Source organism: Plecotus auritus (assembly GCF_963455305.1).
Source record: "Plecotus auritus genome assembly, chromosome: 7".
NCBI lineage: Eukaryota > Metazoa > Chordata > Mammalia > Chiroptera > Vespertilionidae > Plecotus > Plecotus auritus.
This window is the reverse complement of record NC_137774.1, coordinates 60,504,309-60,524,701: the sequence shown is the minus strand read 5'-3', so window position 1 is coordinate 60,524,701 and position 20,393 is coordinate 60,504,309. Positions and strand designations below refer to the sequence as shown.

Genomic DNA, 20,393 nt, shown 5'->3' with positions numbered 1-20,393 from the left:
GTCCTTCAGCCCCACCAGGGCGGTAGATGTGTGTCAAGGCTGGGCCTGCCCCCAGACCGGCCCGGCCTTGCCACGTGCCTGCCTCCAGAGTTGCCCAGTCCCCTCAGTCCCCCAGCTGCCCAGGGCTGGCTCAAGGCTCAGGTAACCAGGGCCGGCCAAAGCTGGCACTGCTGGCAGTGGAAGCAGCAGAGGTGTGATGGGGGAATCACCTTTCCCTGATCGCCGGGTTGCCTCCCACCCCTGAGGGCTCCCAGATTGTGCGAAGGGGCAGGTCAGGCTGAGGGAACCCCCACTCCAGTGCATGAATTTTCATACATCGGGTCTCTAGTATCTAAATATTAGAAAAGACACAATTGTAAAATGAATTTAAATATATAATATCATTTACATAAAATTTAAAACAAAAATAGCTTGGAATAAATCTAATGAAAGACCTTCACAGTAAACACAACAAAATACAGCCCAAAATAATTAAATGGATGGACCCTAAATAAAGAAAAAAAATTGCACCATGTTTATATAAGGGAAGAGTCAATATTATTAAAATGAACAGTCTTCTCAAAATTATATAAAGATTCATAGCAATCCCAATCAATATCCTTCCAGGCTTTTGTGTAGAATTTGACAAAATGACCCTAAAATTCATATGGAACTAAAAAAGGCCTAAAACAGGTGAACTAATTTTGAAAAAAAAAGTTAGTGGATTTATATTACCTGTTTTCAAGACTTACTGCAAAGACACAGTATTCATGACTATGGTATTTGTAGAAAGATAGACCTAAGTCAATGAAACAATAGAAAATCCAAAAGTAGACCTACATATAAAGAGTCAACTGATTTTCATCAGAAGTGCCAATTCAACAGAAAAAATAAAAGAGTTAAATGTATTCTGGATATTCACATGGAAAAATCAACATCAACAACTTACCTAATACCATTCACAGAAAAATTAACTTGAAATAGATCATAAACTTTTAGAAGCTAGAACCATAAAAAATCCAGAAGAAATATAAGAGAATATATTTTCAACCTTTACATAAGCAAAGGTTTCCTTAAAAGCATGGACCAAAAAAAGGAAAATAATTGATAAACTGGGGTTTTCAAAATTAAAAGGTTATGCTCAATAAAAAAGATACTAGCAAAAAAATGAATAGGCAAGAAACACATTTGAGGAAATATTCACAATACATATATCAGAATATGTGAATTGCAAATTAACAACAAAAAAGATACAAAACCAATATTATATTTCACAGAGTAAATTATACAAAGAACCAATGTGTACATGAAAATGTACTAAATATATTTATTCCTAAGAAAATGAAAATTGAAGTAATATTGTTTCACATTCTCTAGATCAGCTAAAATCTAAATACAATACCAAAATACTGATATGGATGTAGAGCAAATTGATTTCTCAAACATGCTGGTAGTTATAAAATAACACAAGCACTTTGGAGACTCTTTTGGCCAAATGTACACTTAATAATTGACCGAGTAACTACATTCCTATGTATTTTCACCCAATATAAATTTTTTTCCAACAGAGATTTTTACAAGCAAGTTTACAACACATTCATTCATGATATTTGGAAATTAGAAATGACCTAAAACAACCTAAAAATCCATGAAGAGTAGAACGTGTGTTCTACAGATACATGCAGCAACAAAGGTTAATCTCAAACTACTGTGCTGAGGTAAAGAAACCAGAAACAAGAAATCATTGTGTATGATTCATTTATGTTATTTTCAAGAACAGGCAAAATTAATGTATGGTAATAAAAATGAGAAGGCAATTGCCTCTGGGAAAGGGAATTGATGAAAAGAGGTTAAAGGGAACTTTCTGGGGTCATAGAAATACTCTGTATCTTGCTTTACTTGGAGTCAAATGGGCATATACAATTGTAAAAACTCATCAAACTGAGCATGGAATATCTGCTCATTGTACTCCACATAAATTACACTTCATTTAAAAATTTTCCTCTATAGAGGAGAGACAGATAATAAACAAGGTAAATTAATAAATTATATATTTTATTAAGCTAGTGCTTCAGGAAAAAAAATGGAAAGAAATATGAAAAGTTGGAGATAAGGTACTGAAATTTTATTTAGGGGGCCAAAGAAAACTGATGTATAGATAATTTTAAATAATTACCTAAAAGAAGTTAGGAAGCTATTAAGACATATTTGGCATTTTTATGTTTAGAAAAAGTCTTCTCAAAATTAGAATAAAATATTCTGCACATATAGAAGCAATTTTATACTGAGTTAAGCAAGGAGTAGATAACTTATTCCCTACATTTTTCATAGAATTCACAAATATATCTATCTATTCATCATCTATCTACTGTCTTCCATCTATCATCTATCTGTTTATTAATATATCTATCTCATTAAAGGCCCAACTACAGTTGGGAAAATTATAATTTAAATGGATGTCATATGAAAGAAATAAACATGAAATTTAGACAATGCAATAGTTTTGAAAAATTTAAATATGACCATTATTTCAAAGGGCTCATAGTTGAACCCAATTAAAAGAACAGAGGGAATCATTGAAGTGATTGGTAGGTATAAAAAACAAACAAAAATTATGTTAAATAATATTATTAAGATATCTATATCCATAAAAGTTATGTTAGAATAATATCAAGACATCAATATCAAAAGAATGATTAAAGGGAGAGAGACCATATATTTTTTTGAGGAAAAGTGAAGAGCCACAGCATCGCAAGGATCCCTTCACCATGATGGCAATGCGGTCACCAAGGATGTCAGCTTCATCCATGTAGTGGGTGGTCAGTAAGATGGTACGGCCCTGTTTATATTGCTGAAGGAGGTCCCAGGTGGCCCTTCGCGAGGCGGGGTCCATACCAGCTGTGGGCTCATCAAGTATCACCACCTAGAGACCAGAACAACAACTCCATGACCACGTTAAACACAACGGATTAGTGCACTGGGGTCTTTCCAGTCACTTGTCCAACTAAGCTAAGATGATAAGCTTAGACTGAAACTTAATTAGGAATGCTGGACTGATTCCAAACCTATGGCCATTTTATTCTATCAAGGTTGATAATGTAAGCACATCTGGGATTTGGGAGGCTCCTTTTAGAGTGTTAGATACATATAAGCACATGGGTTTTGTCAGCTTTAGACTTGCTTCAGTGGGGATCCATTTTTAGCTTTTACTTTACTTTTACCTTGGAGTCCCCTATAAGTGCTATAATGATGGAGAGTCTGCGCTTCATTCCTCCACTCAGTGACGCTGAAAATGCATTTCGCTTTTCCAGGAGGTTAAAAGCAGACAGCATACGGTCAATTTCCTTAGGGTACATCTTTCGAGGGATTCCTTTTATCTAGGAAAAGAAGTGAGACTTTACATGGTGCTTCCAACTTCATCGTCAGAAACATGTTTCACCAGCTCTTTTCTTACATCATCTACACAGTGTCTTCTTACCCTTGCCTCTCTTTATGTTTAAAGAAGAATTCATCAAAAATAATTTTTTGAACTTTCTAAGAATAAGGATATTGATAGTAGGTACTCTATCTTAAGTACAGGAATAGAGTGGAAATAAAGCAACATGTCTTTGGTTACCACGCAATAGAAATAAAGGTGTTCTGCTACTGTCAAGTAATTAAACAACAAGTCCTGCTGGGGACACAGGCCCAAGCTTTTCCTGATCTTGTCCATCTGTTTTGAGATGGCATATCCATTAATATAGGCCTCTCCATTGGTAGCAGGATAGAGACCTAGAATCAAGCAGAAGACATACAGAAGCTTAGTTTTCATGAGGGAACAGGACAACAAACTGTTCATTAGTACATGAACTTCAAAATATACTTGTAGATTACTCTTTAGAATTAGTAATATCTCAGCACCTCACAGCTGTTAGAATGGCTATTATCAATAAGACAAGAAATAATAAGTGTTGGAGAGGATCTGAAGAAAAGAGAACCTTCATACACTGCTGGTAGGTATAGTCATTCTGAAAAACAAGTATGGAGGTTTCTAAAAAAAATTAAGAATAGAGCTACCATATGACCCAGCAAGCTTTTTACCAAGTATCTACCTGACAATTTTGAAAACAATTATTCATAAATAGAGATACATATGTTCGTTGTAACATTATTTACAATAGACAACACATGGAAACAACTCAAGAGTTCTTCAGCGGATGATTAAAGAAGACGTGATACATATCCTATCTAATAAAGAGGGAATATGCAAATTGACCATCACTCCATCACAAAGATGTCTGTGCCCATAGCCACAAGATGGCGGCGCCCAGTCCTCTCAGCCCCACCAGAGTTATCCAGTCCCGGGGATGCGGGGGGGGGGGGGGGGGGCAGCCGCTGAGAGCGGGAAGCATAAGCAGCCTGGTGGAATGCTTGCCTCGTCACTGTGGCCACAGGGGGGTGGGATGGAGGAACAATTGTGTCGTTGCCACGGTGACGAGGCAAGCATTCCGCGCCCGGCCACGGATGGGCCTCTGGCCGGGGCCAGGTGCGGAATGCTTGTGTCATCACCCCAGTGACAAGCCAAGCATTCTGTGCCCAGCCATGGATGGGCCTCTGGCCGGGGAGGGCAGTTGGGGGCCATGAGGCTGGCTGGGGGGGGGCAGTTGGGGGCCATGATTCTGGCAGGGGAGGGGAAATGGGGACCATGAGGTCGGCAGGGGAGGGCATTTGGGGGCGATCAGGCCAGTTGGGGGGACAGTTGGGGGTGAGCAGGCCAGCAGGCAGAGTGGTTAGGGAAGATCAGGCAGGCAGGCAGGTGAGCAGTTAGGAGCCAGTGGTCCCGGATTGCAAGAGGGATGTCTGACTGCTGGTTTAGGCCTGATCCCACAGGGACATCCCCTGGCAATCAGACATCCCCCGAGGGGTCCCAGATTGGAGAAGGTGCAAGCCAGGCTGAGGGACACCCCCCCCATGCACAAATTTCGTGGCACCAGGCTACTAGTATATAAATAAAAACATGTACACAAATAGTGGGGAAGAAGGGGGTCCTAATATAAGGTGACAGGAGAAGATTTGATTCTGGGTGGTGGACACAGAGTAATATATACAGGTCTTGTAACATAGAAACACATACATGAAGCCCATATGTTCATGTTGACAAATGTCTCTCCAATCAACTTAATAAGTAAAATAAAAACATGAAATATTACCATTTACCACAACATGGATAGACCTAGAGAATATCATGCTAAGTGAAGTAAATCAGATGGAAAAGGATAAGAACTATATGATTTCACTCATATGTGGGACATAAAGTAAAAAGCAACAAACAAATGCATAGATACAGACAACAAAATGATGATTACCAGAGGGGAAGGGGAGTGAGGAAAGGATGGAGAGGGTAAAAGAAATAAATAAAAGATGGCAGGAGACTAGACTATAGGTTGTGAGCATACATCAAAGTATACAGATGTATTATAAAGTTGTACACCTGAAACTTGTTATTAAACAATATTAGCCTGATACATTTAATGAAAAACAAACTAATATTGAAGCCCTACTGAGCTTTAAAAAAATTGAGGCTTTTGTGGTACATTTAAGAGAGGCATTTTGTTACCATGTTTTAAAGTTTTTATTTTGCAAAAAAATCCAAACCTACAGAAAAGTTGCAAGAACAGTATAAATTCTCTTATACCATCCACCTAAAAAAAATAATTAGAAATACCTCACACAAAGGAAAATTCTAGAAAATATAAATTGTTATCTTTGGAGTGAAGAGATTAGAAAGAATTTTTTATTTCATTAACTGTATGTTCTAATTTTCTTTTCAAAATAAATCTTTACTGTTGAGAGTATTACAAATGTATCCTTTTTTCCCCATTTCCACCTCCATGGGGTTCCCACCCCAACCCAGCCCTTCACCACCCTATTCTCTGTGTCCATAGGTAATGCATATATACATACAAGTCTATGGGTAATCTCCACCCCCCGGTTCTATTTTATTCATCAGTTTATTTTTGTTCATTAGATTCCCTGTTTATTTTTAGATTCAATTGTTGATAGATATGTATTTATAGCCATTTTATTGTTCATATATTTAATCTTCTTCTTCTTAAAGAATACTCTTCAGCATTTCATACTCTTCAGTAATACTGGTTTGGTGGTGATGAACTCCTTTACCTTTTCCTTGTCTGTGAAGCTCTTTATCTGACCTTCAATTCTAAATGATAGCTTTGCTGGGTAGAGTAATCTTGGTTGTAGGTCCTTGCTATTCATCATTTTGAATATTTCTTGCCACTCCTTTCTGGCCTGCAAAGTTCCTATTGAGAAATCAGCTGACAGTCATATTGGTGCTCCCTTGTAGGTAACTAACTGCTTTTCTCTTGCTGCTTTTAAGATTCTCTCTTTATCTTTTGCTCTTGGCATTTTAATTATGATGTGTCTTGGGCCTCTTTGGGTTCCTCTTGTTTGGGACTCTCTGTGCTTCCTGGACTTGTAAGTCTATTTCTTTCACCAGGTAGGGGAAGTTTTCTTTATTCTTTTATTTATTTATTTATTTATTTATTTATTTATTTTATTGTCTAATGTTTTACATATGTCTCCTTTTTCCCCAGTTGACCACCCCCCCCGCGCCCCAGCCATTCCCACCCCAGGCAAGTCCCCACTGCCCCAGCATCTGTGTCCATTGGTTCTGCTAATATGTATGCATACAGGAGTTTGGTTGCTCTCTAACCGCCCCCCACCCCCGCCCCGCCTCAGGTAGGGGAAGTTTTCTGTCATTATTTCTTCAAATAGGTTTTCAATATCTTTCTCTCTCTCTTCTTCTGGCACCCCATATTGCAAATATTGATACCTTTGATGTTTCCCAGAAGCTCCTTACATTATCTTTTTATTTTATTTTATTTTATTGATTAAAGTATTATAAATAGTAGTACATATGTCTCCTTTTTTCCCCAATGACCTCCCCCCAGCCTCCCAAAACCCCCCAGCACATGCCCTCACCCACCCCCCAGTGTCTTGTGTCCATTGGTTATGCATATATAAGTCCTTTGGTTGATCTCTTACCTCCCCACAACCTTCCCTGCCTTTGTGCTGTAGTTTGACAGTCTGTTTGATGCTTCTTTGCCTCTCTTATCTATTTTTGTTCATCAGTTTATAATGTTCTTTATATTCCACAAATGAATGAGATCATGTGGTATTTATCTTTCACTGACTGGCTTATTTTGCTTAGCATAATGCTTTCCAGTTCCATTTATGCTGTTGCAAATGGTAAGAATTACTTCTTTTTTATAGCAGCATAGTATTCCATAGTATTCTAACTGTGTAGATGCACCACAATTTTCTAATTCACTCATCTGCTGATGGGCATTTAGGCTGTTTCCAAATCTTAGCTATTGTAAATTGTACTGCTATGAACATAGGGGTGCATATATTCTTTCTGATTGGTGTTTCTGTCTTCTTGGGATATATTCCTAGAAGGGGTATTACTGGGTCAAATGGCAGTTTCAATGATAATTTTTTGAGGAAACTCCATACTGTTCTCCACAGTGGCTGCACCAGTCTGCATTCCCACCAGCAGTGAAGGAGGGTTCCTTTTTCTTCGCATCCTCTCCAGCACTTGTTTGTTGATTGATGATAGCCATTCTGGCAGGTGTGATATGGTACCTCACTGTTGTTTTGATTTACATCTCTGGATGATTAGTGACTTTGAGTATATTTTCATGTCTCTTGGCTTTCTGTATGTCCACTTTCGAAAAATGTCTATTTAGGTCTTTTGCCTATTTTTTGATTGGATTGTTTATCTTCCTTTTGTTAAGCTGTATGAGTTCCCTGTAAATTTTGGAGATTAAATCCTTATCTGAGATAATATTGGCAAATATGTTGTCCCATGCAGTGGCTTTCTTGTTTTGTTGATGGTTTCTTTGGCTGTGCAGAAGCTTTTTATTTTTATGTAGTCCCATTTGTTTATTTTCTCCTTAGTTTCCATTGCCCTGGGAGCTGTATCGGTAAAGATATTGCTACAACTAATGTCTGCTATTTTGCTGTATATTGATTCTTCTAAGATGTTTATGGTTTCCCATCTTACATTTAAGTCCTTTATCTATTTTGAGTTTATTTTTGTGTATCGTGTAAGTTGGTGGTCTAGTTTCATTTTTTTTTTGCAAGTATCTGTCCAATTTTCCCAACACCATTTATTGAAGAGACTATCTTGACTCCATTGGATGCTCTTGCCTCCCTTGTCACATATTAATTGAGCATAATGGATTGTGTAGATTTCTGGGACCTCTGTTCTGTTCCATTGATCTATATGTCTGTTTTTCTGCCAGGACCAGTAAGTTATGAGAACAGTGGCTTTGTAGTATAGCTTGATATCTGGTACTGTGAACCCTGAAACATTGTTCTTCTTTCTGAAGATTGCTGCAGATATTTGAGGTCTTGTTTTATTCCATATGAATTTTTGGAGAGTTTGTTCTAGGTCTTTGAAGTATGCTATTGGTATTTTAATGGGGATTGCATTGAATTTATAGATTGCTTTGGGTAGTATGGACATTTTAATGATGTTGATTCTACCTGTCCTTGAATATGGTATATTCTTCCATTTGTTCATGTCTTCCTCATCTCTTTTTTTCAGCGTCCTGAAATTTTCTGAGTACAGGTCCTTTATCTCCTTGGTTAAATTTATTCCTACCTATCTTAATTTTTGTTGCATTGGTAAATGGGATTTTTTTTTTTTTTTAGTTTCTCTTTCTGTGAGTTCATTATTGGTGTATAGAAAATCCATAGATTTCTGGGTGTTAATTTTATATCCTGCTACATTGCTTAATTCATTTATTAAGTCTAGTAGTTTTTTTATAGTCTTTGGAGTTTTTCTATGTACAATATCATGTCATCTGAGAATAAGGAGTTTCATTTCTTCTTTTCCAGTTTAGATGCCTTTTATTTGTTGTTCTTGTCTGATTGAAATGGCTAATACTTCCAGTACTATGTTGAACAGGAGTGGTGAGAGTTGGGCATCCCTGTCTTGTTCCTGTTCTTAGGTGAAATGGTTTTAGTTTTTTCCCAATGAGTATGATGTTGGCTGTGGGTTTGTCATATATGGCTTTTATTATGTTAAGGTATGATTCTTCTATTCCCACCTTGCTGAAAGTTTTTATCAAGAAACGGTGTTGGACTTCATCAATTGCTTTTTTTTTTTTGCATCAATTGGTATGGTTTCTATCTCTCAGTTTGTTTAAGTGGTATATCATGTTTATTGATTTGTGGATATTGTATCATCCTTGCATCCCCAGAATAAACCCCACTTGGTCATAGTGTATGATCTTTCTAATGTAATACTGGATTTGTGTTGCTAGTATTTTTGAGAAATTTAGCATCTATGTTCATGAGAGATATTGACCTGTAATTCTCTCTCTTTGTATTGTCTTTATCTGGTTTTGGGATTAGAGTAATACTCGCTTTTTGAAAAGAGCTTGGAAGTGTTCCTTCCTCTTGAATTTTTTGGAATAGTCTGAGGAAGATAGGTTTTATTTCTTCTTTGAATGTTTGATAAAACTCCCTGTGAATCTGTCTGGTCCAGGGCTTTTGTTTGTTGGAAATTTTTTGATTACTGCTCCAATTTCCTCCATAGATATCACCTATTTGGATTTTTTAATTCCTCCTGGTTGAGTTTTGGAAGGTTATATTTTTCTAGAAATATGTCCATTTCTTCTAGGTTAACCAGTTTGTTGGAATAGAGTTGCTCATAGTATTTTTTAAATGAGTCTTCGTATTTCTGTGGGGTCTATTGTTATTTCTCCTCTTTCATTTCTGATTTTGTTTATTTGAGTTTTTGCTCTTTGTTTCTTGGTGAGTCTGGCCAGAGGTTCATCAATCTTGTTTATTCTTTCAAAGAACCAGCTCTTGGTTTCATTGATCTTTTGTAATTTTTTTTTTTTTTTGGTCTCTATGTTATTTTATTGCACTCTGATCTTTATTATTTTCTTCCTTCTGCTCACTCTGGGCTTTTCTTGTTGCTGTCTTTCTAATTCTTCAAGTTGCACAGTTAGATGGTTTATTACCAGTTTGTTTGTTTTTGTTTTTGAGGTAAGCCTGTAATGCTATGAACTTCCCTCTCAGGACTGCTTTCACTGTGTCACAAAGATTTTGGATTGTTGTATTTTCATAATTGTTTGTTTCCAGGATGTTTTTTTTTTTATTTCTTCTTTGATCTCTGTGGTAACCCACTCATTGTTTAATATATGCTCTTCAGTCTGCAAGTGTTTGAATTTTTTATTGTTTTTATTGTAGTTTATTTCTAATATTATGCCATTGTGATCTGAGAAGATGCTTGATATGATTTCAATCTTCTTGAATTTAAATAGACTTTGTCTTTGTCTCAATATGTGGCCACCCCCAACCCCCAGCACAAGCCCTGACACCCCTAGTGTCTGTGTCCATTGGTTATGCTTATATGCATGCATATAAGTCCTTTGGTTGATCTCTCCCCCTTGCCCCCACCCTCCCCTACCTTCCCTCTGAGGTTTGGCATTCTATTCGATGCTTCTCTGTCTCTGTATCTATTTTTGTTCATCAGTTTATGTTGTTCATTATATTCCACAAATGAGTGAGATCATGTGGTATTTCTCTTTCATTGACTGGCTTATTTCGCTTAGCATAATGCTCTCCATGTCCAATGATGCTGTTGCGAATGGTAAAAGTTCTTTGTTTTTACAGCAGTGTAGTATTCCATTGTGTAGATGTACCACAGTTTTCTAATCCACTCATCTGTTGATGGGCACTTAGGCTGTTTCCAAACATTAGCTATTATAAGTTGTGCTGCTATGAACATAGGGGTGCATATGCCCTTTCTGATTGGTTTTTCTGGATTCATGGGATATATTTCTAGAAGTGGGATCACTGGGTCAAATGGCAGTTCCATTTTTAATTTTTTGAGGAATCTCCATACTGTTTTCCATAGTGGCTACACCAGTCTGCATTCCCACCAGCAGTGCATGAAGGATCATTTTTCTCCACATCCTCTCCAGCACCTGTCATTTGTTGATTTGTTGATGATAGCCATTCTGACAGGTGTGAGATGGTATCTCACTGCTATGTTGATTTGCATCTCTGGATGATTCATGACTTTAAGCATGTTTTCATATGTCTCTTGGCCTTCTGTATGTCCACTTTCAAAAAGTGTCTATTTAAGTCCTTTGCCCATTTTTTTGATTGGACTGTTTACCTTTTTTGTTAAGATATATGAGTTCCCTATAAATTTTGGAGATTAGGCCCTTATTGGATATAACATTGGCAAATATGTTCTCCCATGCAGTGGGTTTTCTTGTTGTTTTGTTGATGGTTTCTTTTGCTGTACAGAAGCTTTTTATTTTTGTAGTCCCATTTGTTTATTATCTCTTTATTTTGCATTGCCCAGGAGCTGTATCAGTAAAGATATTGCTATGACGTATGTCTGATATTTTGCTGCCTATGGATTCTTCTAAGATTTTTATAGTTTCCCATCTTATGTTTAAGTTCTTTATTCATTTTGAGTTTATTTTTTTGTAAAGTGTAAGTTGGTGGTCTAGTTTCATTTTTTTGCATGTTTCTGTCCAATATTCCCAACACCATTTATTGAAGAGACTGTCTTGACTCCATTGTATGTTCTTGCCTCCTTTGTCAAATATTAATTGAGCATAATGACTTGTGTCAATTTCTGGATTCTCTGTTCTATTCTATTGGTCGATGTGTCCACTCATGTGGTAGTACCAGGCCTTTTCGAGAACCGTGGCTTTATAATATAGCTTGATATCTGGTATTATGATCTCTCCGACTTTGTTCTTTCTCAGGACTGCTGCAGCTATTTGAGTTCTTTTTTTAAAATCCCATTTGAATTTTTGAGAGTTTGTTTCTGTGAAATATGCCATTGGTATTTTAATGGGGATTGCAGTGAATCTATAGATTGCTTTGGGTAGTATGGACATTTTAATGATGTTGATTCTACCAATCCATGAATATGGTATGTTCTTCCATTTGTTCATGTCTTTCTCTATCTCTTTTTTCAACGTCCTGTCATTTTCTGAGTACAAGTCTTTTACCTCCTTAGTTAAGTTTTTTCCTAGATATCTTTTTTTTTTTGGTGCAATGGTAAATGGGATTCTTTTTAGTTTCTCTTTCTGTGAGCTTATTATTGGTGTATAAAAGAGCCATAGATTTCTGGTTGTTAACTTTGTATCCTACTACATTGCTGAATTGATTTATTAAATCTAGTAATTTTTAAATGGAGTATTTAGGGTTTTCTATGTACAATTTCATGTCATCTGTGAATAATGACAATTTTACTTCTTCTTTTCCAATTTGAATGCCTTTTATTTCTTCTTCTTGTCTGATTGCTATTGCTAGCACTTCGAGTACTATGTTGAAAAGGAGTGGTGAGAGTAGGCAGCCCTGTCTTGTTCCTGTTCTTAGGGGAAATGGTTTTAGATTTTGCCCATTGGTTATGATGTTGGCTGGAGATTTGTCATCTATGGCTTAAAAGCCATATATTGAGGTATGATCCCTCTATTCCCACTTTGCTGAGAGTTTTTATCAGGAAAAGGTGTTGGATTTTGTCAAATGATTTTTATACATTAACTGATATGATTATGTGGGTTTTTTTCTCTCTCAATTTGTTTATGTGATGTATCACATTTATAGATTTGTGGATATTGTACCATCCTCGCATCCCCGGAATAAATCCCACTTGGTCATGTTGTATGATCTTTCTAATGTAATGCTGGATCTGATTTGCTAAGATTTTGTTGAGGATTTTAGCATCTATGTTCATCAGGAATATTGGCCTGTAATTCCCTTTCTTTGTAGTGTCTTTATCTGGTTTTGGAATTATGGTAATGCTGGCTTCATAGAAACAGCTTGGAAGTGTGCCTTCCTCTTGAATTTTTTGGAATAATCTGAGATGGATAGGTTTTAATTCTTTGAATGTTTGGCAAAACTCCCCTGTGAAACTGTCTGGTCCAGGGCTTTTGTTTGCTGGGAGTTTTTGATTACAGCTTCAATTTCCTCCATAGTTATCAGCCTATTCAGATTTTTTATTCTTCCTGATTGAGTATGGGAAGGTCTTATTTTTCTAGGAATATGTCCATTTTTTCTAGGTTGACCAGTTTGTTGGAATAGTATTTTTTTTTAACAATAGTTTGTCTTTCTGTGGGGTCTCCTGTTGTTATTTCTCCTCTTTCCATTCTGATTTTGTTTATTTGAGTCCTCTCTCTGTGCTTCTTGGTGAGCCTGGCTAGAGATTCATCAATCTTGTTTATCCTTTCAAAGAACAAGCTCTTGGTTTCATTGATCTTTAGTATTGTTTGTTGTTGTTTTTTTAATCTCTATGTCATTTATTTCTGCTCTGATCTTTATTATTTCCTTCCTTCTGCTCACTCTGGGCAATTTTTGTTGCTCTCTTTCTAATTCCTTAAGTTGTACAGTTAGATAATTTATTACCAATTTTTCTTGATTTTAGAGGTAAGCCTGCAATGCTATGAACTTCCCTCTCAGGACTGCTTTCACTGTGTCCCATAGATTTTGGATTGTTATATTTATTTTGTCATTTGTTTGTAGGATGCTTTTAATTTCTTCTTCAATCTCTTTGGTAACCCAATCATCCTATATAATAAAAGGCTAATATCCAAATTATCCCTTTGACTGGGTGTTCAACCAGGATTTCCACTGGGAATATGACCAGAGTGCTGGCCAACTGCCTGCGGCCCTTACCCCTGACCATTCCCACCCCCAATCAACCCCCCACACACACACCAAACGGTGGTGGGCAGACCAGCCAACTGCCCATGGCCCCTACCCCCAGCTGGCCCCGCCCCTGATTAGCCCCCACACACCTATTGTGCATGGGGCCAACCAGCCAACTTCTCAAGTTTAGCGCCAACAAGACAGCCCCTCCCCCCAGCTGGCCTGATCTGATTGGCTCTGATTGGCGCAGGCCAGCTAGACTTTACCCTGCACAAATTTGTACACCAGGCCTCTAGTTGTTTGATAACATGCAATTTAGCCTCCAAGTGTTTGAAATGTGTGATTGTTTTTATTGTAGTTTATTTCTAATATTATGTCATTGTGATCTGAGAAGATGCTTGATATGATTTCAATCTTCTTGACTTTGAAGAGACTTTGCCTGTGTCTCAATATGTGGTCTATCTTTGAAAATGTCCCATATGTACTTGAGAAGAATGTATATTCTGTAGTTTTGGGGTGGAATGTTCTAAAGATGTCGATTAAGTCCATCTAATCTAGTCAGTCATTTAGGATTGCTGTTTCTTTGCTATTTTTTTATCTAGAGGATTTATCCAGTGATTTTAAAAAATATATATTTTATTTATTTTTTACAGAGAGGAAGGGAGAGGGATAGAGAGTTAGAAACATCGATGAGATAGAAACATCGATCAGCTGCCTCTTGCACACCCCCTACTGGGGATGTGCCCGCAACTAAGGTACATGTCCTTGACAGGAATCGAACCTGGGACCCTTCAGTCCGCAGGCCGATGCTCTATCTACTGAGCCAAACCAGTCAGGGCTATCCAGTGATGTTAATGGGTATTAAAGTCTCCTACTATGATTGTATTGCTGTAGATCTCTCCCCTGATATCTTCCAGAAGTTTTTTTTTATGTATTTGGGTGCTCCTGCATTGGGTGCATATATGTTTATCAGAGTTATATCCTCTTGTTGTATTGATCCCTTTAGTATTATGAAATGGCCTTCCTTATCTCTTGTTATGGCCTTCACTTTGTGGTCTATTTTGGCATATATAAATATTGCTACCCCAGCTTTTTTTTTTTTTTTTCATTTCCATTTGCCTGAAAGATATTTTACCATCCCTTCACTTGCAGTCTGTGTGAGTACCTTGTTCTGAGGTGGGTCTCTTGTAGACAGCATATATATGGGTCATGTTTTCTTATCCATTCAGACACTCTATGTGTTTTGATTGGAGCATTCACATTTAAGGTAATTATTGATAGGTACTTGTTTGTAGCCTTTTCTATTATTTATGCCTATGTTCCTTCTTCCCTTTCTATTTCTTGTTTTTACAACAGTCCCTTTAGCATTTCTTGCATTTTTGGCTTGGTAGCGATAAACTGCCTTAGCCCTTTTTTTCTGTGAATCTCCCGATTTCCCCTTCCATTTTTGAATGACAGCTTTGCTGGATAGGATATTATTGGATTCAGTCTCTTGCTTTGCATCACTTTGTATACTTCATTCCATTCCTTTCTGGCCTGATGTGTTTTTGAGAAATCATTTGATAATATAATGTGATGTTCTTTGTAGGTAACTCTCTGTCTCTCTCTTGCAGTGTTTAAGATTCTTACTTTGTCGTTGATGTTTGCCATTATAATTATGACATGTCTTTATATATGTCTTTTGGGGATCATCTTGTTTGGAACTCCCTGTGCTTGTGTGACTTTTTCTTCCCCAAATCAGGGAAGTTTTCTGTTATTATTTCTTCAAATAGGTTCTCTAATCCTTGCTCCTCTTCTTGTCCTCTGGCACCCCTATTATATGTATGTTACTTCATTTTGTTTTTTTTCCCCAAAGCTCCATTATGTTCTCCTCTTGATTTCTAATTTATTTCTCCAATTGTTGTTCATATTTGCCTTGTTTCTTTGCCCTGTCTTCTAAACCACTAATATGGTTCTCTGCTTCTTCTATTCTACTGTTGACACCCTCCATCGTGTTTTTAATTGTAGCTATATCATTCTTGATTTCCTCTTGATTGTTTTTTAAACTTTAAACAAATTTTTATTACACAAAGGTCACATAATTGGATATTTCTCTACTTTGTACACAATTATTCTTACTCTCCACAGAAAGGCTGCTTCTTCACTTCTCATCAGGTGATTACAAGCACTAAAATCCTGATTTTAACAGAACAGTAGTAAAAATGCCTCAGTGATTTAAGTTGAAAGCAGTACATTGGTACATGGCTCTTGCACTTATCAGGAATGTACAAATGTATTTTTATTCAAAAATACAAAATATCTGTAGGCATGGACAATGACAGCAGTAAACTATTGTATGTTGTTAACTGAAACCAGTAACTGATGGTTAGAGTGATTTTCTTGAGCATCACCCAGCCTTTTCTTCAATCATTTCCTTCAACTGACTTCTCTAAAGTTATAGGTGAGGAGATGCCCTGAGCTTACTCTCAGTTCTCAGTAATGATGGTAAAGCACTATTCCAGGGCTTGAACATGCCACCTCCCATCCCTCCTCCCATTCCACCCATCTCACCCATCCCAGGGTCCTTCTCCTCTTTAGGAATTCATGTGACCACAACTTCTGCTGTTGGTACCAGAGAGGCCACACCAGAGCATATAGTAAAGCAGTTCTTACAACTTCAGTTGAAGCAATGATTGCTTTTTCCACCATATTCACAAAATCTCCAACCATGGCATCATAACTAATTTCTGAGGAACTTGCATAATTTTCTCAACTATCAGTGATCCCTCAACACCTGCATTCTTAGCCATGGTCATTGCAGGAATTTTTAGTGCTTTCTTAATAATTTCTATACAAATTTTTTTATCTTCATTAGTTGGAGTTAATGAGTCCAAGGCTGGAATGCACCAAAGCAGGGCACAGCCCCCTCCCAAAACAATGCCTTCCTCCACAGCAGCTCGGGTAGCATTGAGGGCATCTGTGAGTCTTTCTTTTCATTCACTTCAACATCACTTGTCCTACCAACCTTCAGCACAGCTACCACATCTCAGAGTTTGGCCAGGCATTCATTTAATTTTTCCCTTTCACATTCACTAGTTGTGATATCTAACTGTTCGATGATTTCTTGAATATGTTTTGCAATTTGAGCCTTGTCACCTTTTCCTTTCATGTGCATGGCATGATCGTTGGTCACAATGACCTCTCCAACTTTTCCTAAGCCACGAGGCTGAATGTCTTCTAGATCAGTGGTTCTCAACCTTTCTAATGCCACGACCCTTTAATACAGTTCCTCATGTTGTTGTGACCCCCAACCATAAAATTATTTTCGTTGCTACTTCATAACTGTAATTTTGCTACTGTTAATGAATCGTAATATAAATGTCTGTGTTTTCCAATGGTCTTAGGCTCTACAGCAGCAGTTCTCAACCTGTGGGTCGCTAGCAGGGTTGCCTAAGACCATCAGAAAACACAGATATTTATATTACAATTCATAACAGTAGCAACATTATAGTTATAAAGTAGCAACGAAAATAATTTTATGGTTGGGGGTCACCACAACATGAAGAACTATATTAAAGGGTCATGGCATTAGAAAGGTTGAGAACCACTGTTTTAGATTGACAGTCAATCCTTCTTCTCCAAACACGGTACCACCAGTAGCAATAGCCATGTCTTTAAGCTGGTTCTTCCTATTGTCCCCAGAACCTGGAGCTTTGACTGCTACAACCTGAAGACCAACTTTTAGCCTAGTGAAAACACATGTACTTAAAGCTTCTCCATCAACATCTTCAGCAATTATAACTAGGGGCTTACAGTGAGCAGTGGCAATTTCAAGAGCAGGTATGATGGACTGAACACTAGAAATTTTCTTTTCACTCAACATATGCATCTTGGAATTCACATTTCTGACCTTTTGCTGTATTAATAAAGTATGAAGAAATATAACCTCAATCAAACTTCATGCCTTTAATAATTTCTAATTCATCATTCAGTGTTTTTCCATCCTTTACAGTGATTACACCTTTCCTTCCAACCTTTTTCATTGCATCAAAAATTATGTTGCCAACTTCTTTGTCTCCATTTGCAGAAATTGTAACAACCTGAGCTATTTCTTCAGGAGTTGTCACAGGTGTAGACTGCTTCTTAAGTTCAGAAATTACAGCATCAACAGCTAACATCACACCTCTACTGATTTCCACTGGATTTTGATCTTCTCAAAGCCTTCCTTGGCAATGGAGCATGCCATCACAGTAGCAGTCATGGTGCCATCCCCAGCCTCTTCATTTGTATTATTGGCAACATCTTGAACAAGTTTAGCTCCAATGTTTTTATATTTATCTTTTAAGTCAATGGACTTTACAACAGTCCCACCATCTTTTGTTACTTTGGGACTTCCCCAGCTCTGTTCAATAATCGCTGTTCTTCCCTTTGGCCCCATAGTAATGGCTACAGCATTGGCTAAAAGGTCTACACCTTGAATCATTATGGCTTGAGCCTCTGCACCAAATTTTACATCCTTGGCATAAGCCCATGTGAGATGAGGAGCCAATGCCCTGGATACGGGCCTAATCTGGCAAAGGACTGTGTGTAATCGAAGCATTTCTGCAGAGCAGTGGCAGGGCATGCAGGTGGCGAGGCAGGCCATTGGTGGCAAGTGAGGGCTCCTCTTGATTTTTACATAAGTTGTTGATTTTTCTCATCCATCTGGTTTATGAAATGTATGACCATTCTCTGAATTATTTTTCTGACATATTGCATTCCTCCATTTCATTTCGTTTCTTTTCTGGTGATTCCTCCTTTTCTTTCCTTTGGATGTTTTTCTTTGTCTCCCCCATTTTTACTATCACCAAAGGGTCCATGTGTCGAGTTGTGTGGGGCTTGTGCCACAGTGGTGGGTTGGCGGGAGCATCATGCATCCCAAGAGTCTCAGGAGATCTCAGGCACCAGGATGCGTGGCCACAGTGGGTCATCGGGAGACTTCTACATGCCAAGAATCATGGGAGAGCTCAGGAGCCAGGACGCGTAGCCACAGTGGGTCAGCAGGAGCCTCACACATACCAAGAGTCATGGGAGAGTTCAGGGGCCAGGATGCATTGGGCTTGTGCAGCTGTGGTAGGTCAGTGGGAGGGGAATGCACTCTAGGATTCACAGGAGCCTGTGGCCAAGAAGACTGGAGTCCTGGTGTCCATGGGTCTGCAGCTATAGTAGCAGGTCATAGCCAGAGTGGCTATAGAGTCTTGGGTTGCGTCTGAGGCCAGTCTGGGTGGTGGTGAGGCTGGGCTCCTAGTCACAGCAACTCTACCCTTCAAGATGATGTGGTTTCTTTGTCAGTGCCAGATGCCCAGGAGTGTTTGCAGCAGTAGTGGGGCTCCTCATCTAGGAGAGCCTAGTATGCTAGTCCCTGAGACTCCTACAGAATCCCCCTCACTCACACACACACCACACACACACACACACACACACACACACACACACACACACACCACACCTCCACACACTCCCCTTTCACTCCCTCCCTCACTCATACTCTCTCCCTCATTGCCATCCTTCTGGCTGCCATCTTGGCTCCTCCCAGATTTTCTCTTTCTTCTTTATTCAGTTTTGGGACATTGTATGTTCCTAGAACTAATCCATTTCTTCCAGATGCTCTGATTTGTTGGCATATAGTTGTGTGTAATATTTTCTTATAATCCTTTGTATTTCTGTGGTCAGTTACTTCTCCTTTTTCATTTCTGATCTTATTTATTTGGGTCCTCTCTATTTTTTCTTCTTGAAGAGTCTGTTAAGAAGAAATATTTGTCAATCTTGTTTATCTTTTCAAAGATCTTAGTTTCATTTACTTTTTGTCTTGTTTTTTTTTAGACTCTATTTTGTTTATTTCTGCACTGATATTTATCATTTCTTTTCTTCTACTCACATTAGGTGTTGTTTGTTGTTATTCTTCTAGTTAGTTTAGGTTTAAAGTTAGGTTGTTTGAGGTTTTTCTTGTTTCTTGAGTTTTTCTTGTTTCTTTCTATAATGCTATGAATTTCCCTCCTAAGACTGCTTTCCTGGTATCCCATAGATTTGGGCTTGTTGTGTTTTCATTTTCATTTGTGTCAAGGTATCTTTTGATTTCTTCCTTGACATCACTGTTAACCAATTCATTGTTTAGTAACATGTTATTTATTTATTTTAAAAAATATATTCCTATTGATTTCAGAGAGTAAGGGAGAGAAATAGATAGAAACATCAATTATGACAGGAAATCATTGATTGACTGCCTCCTACATGCCCCCAACTGGGGATTGAACCTGAAACCCAGGCATGTACCCTTGACTGGAATTAAATCCTGGACCCTTCAGTCCACAGGCTGATGCTCTCTCCACTAAGCCAAACCAGCTACAGCATAACATGTTATTTAACTTCCATGTGGTTTTCAGTGTGTTTTTTTTTTTTCTTGTGATTTCTAGTTTTATGCCATTGTTGATAGGGCAAATGCTTGAAATGATTTCAATCTTCTTAAATTTATTGAGACTTGATTTGTGTGCTAATATATGGTCTATCCTAGATATAGCTTCATGTGTCTTAAAAAGAATGTACATTCTGCAGCATGTGGGTAAAATCCTCTGAAGATATCTATTAATTCTAACTGCTATAGTATTTCATTTAAGACTGCTGTTTCCCTGTGAATTTTCTGTCTGCAATATCTATCCATTGATTTAAATGGGGTGTTGAAATCCCTAACTATGATTGTACTACTG

At 37.9% G+C, this 20,393-nt stretch overlaps 1 protein-coding gene and 1 pseudogene across 2 annotated transcripts in view; both read right to left on the bottom strand.

Moving 5' to 3' along the window:
* Positions 1–20,393, bottom strand: part of LOC308252651 (phospholipid-transporting ATPase ABCA3-like) — a gene marked incomplete at both ends in the record, with an annotated part of 346,909 nt that overhangs the window by 153,412 nt on the left and 173,104 nt on the right. The window contains 3 exon segments of the mRNA XM_080677416.1: positions 2,692–2,902; positions 3,201–3,356; positions 3,596–3,750. Of these exon segments, the coding sequence (XP_080533542.1) occupies positions 2,692–2,902; positions 3,201–3,356; positions 3,596–3,750 (522 nt within the window).
* LOC308254454 (60 kDa heat shock protein, mitochondrial-like) lies at positions 16,106–18,250 on the bottom strand (annotated as a pseudogene). The gene is made up of 2 exons: positions 17,263–18,250; positions 16,106–16,887 (listed from the first exon to the last, which is right to left on the bottom strand). The product of its transcript is annotated as a 60 kDa heat shock protein, mitochondrial-like (transcript).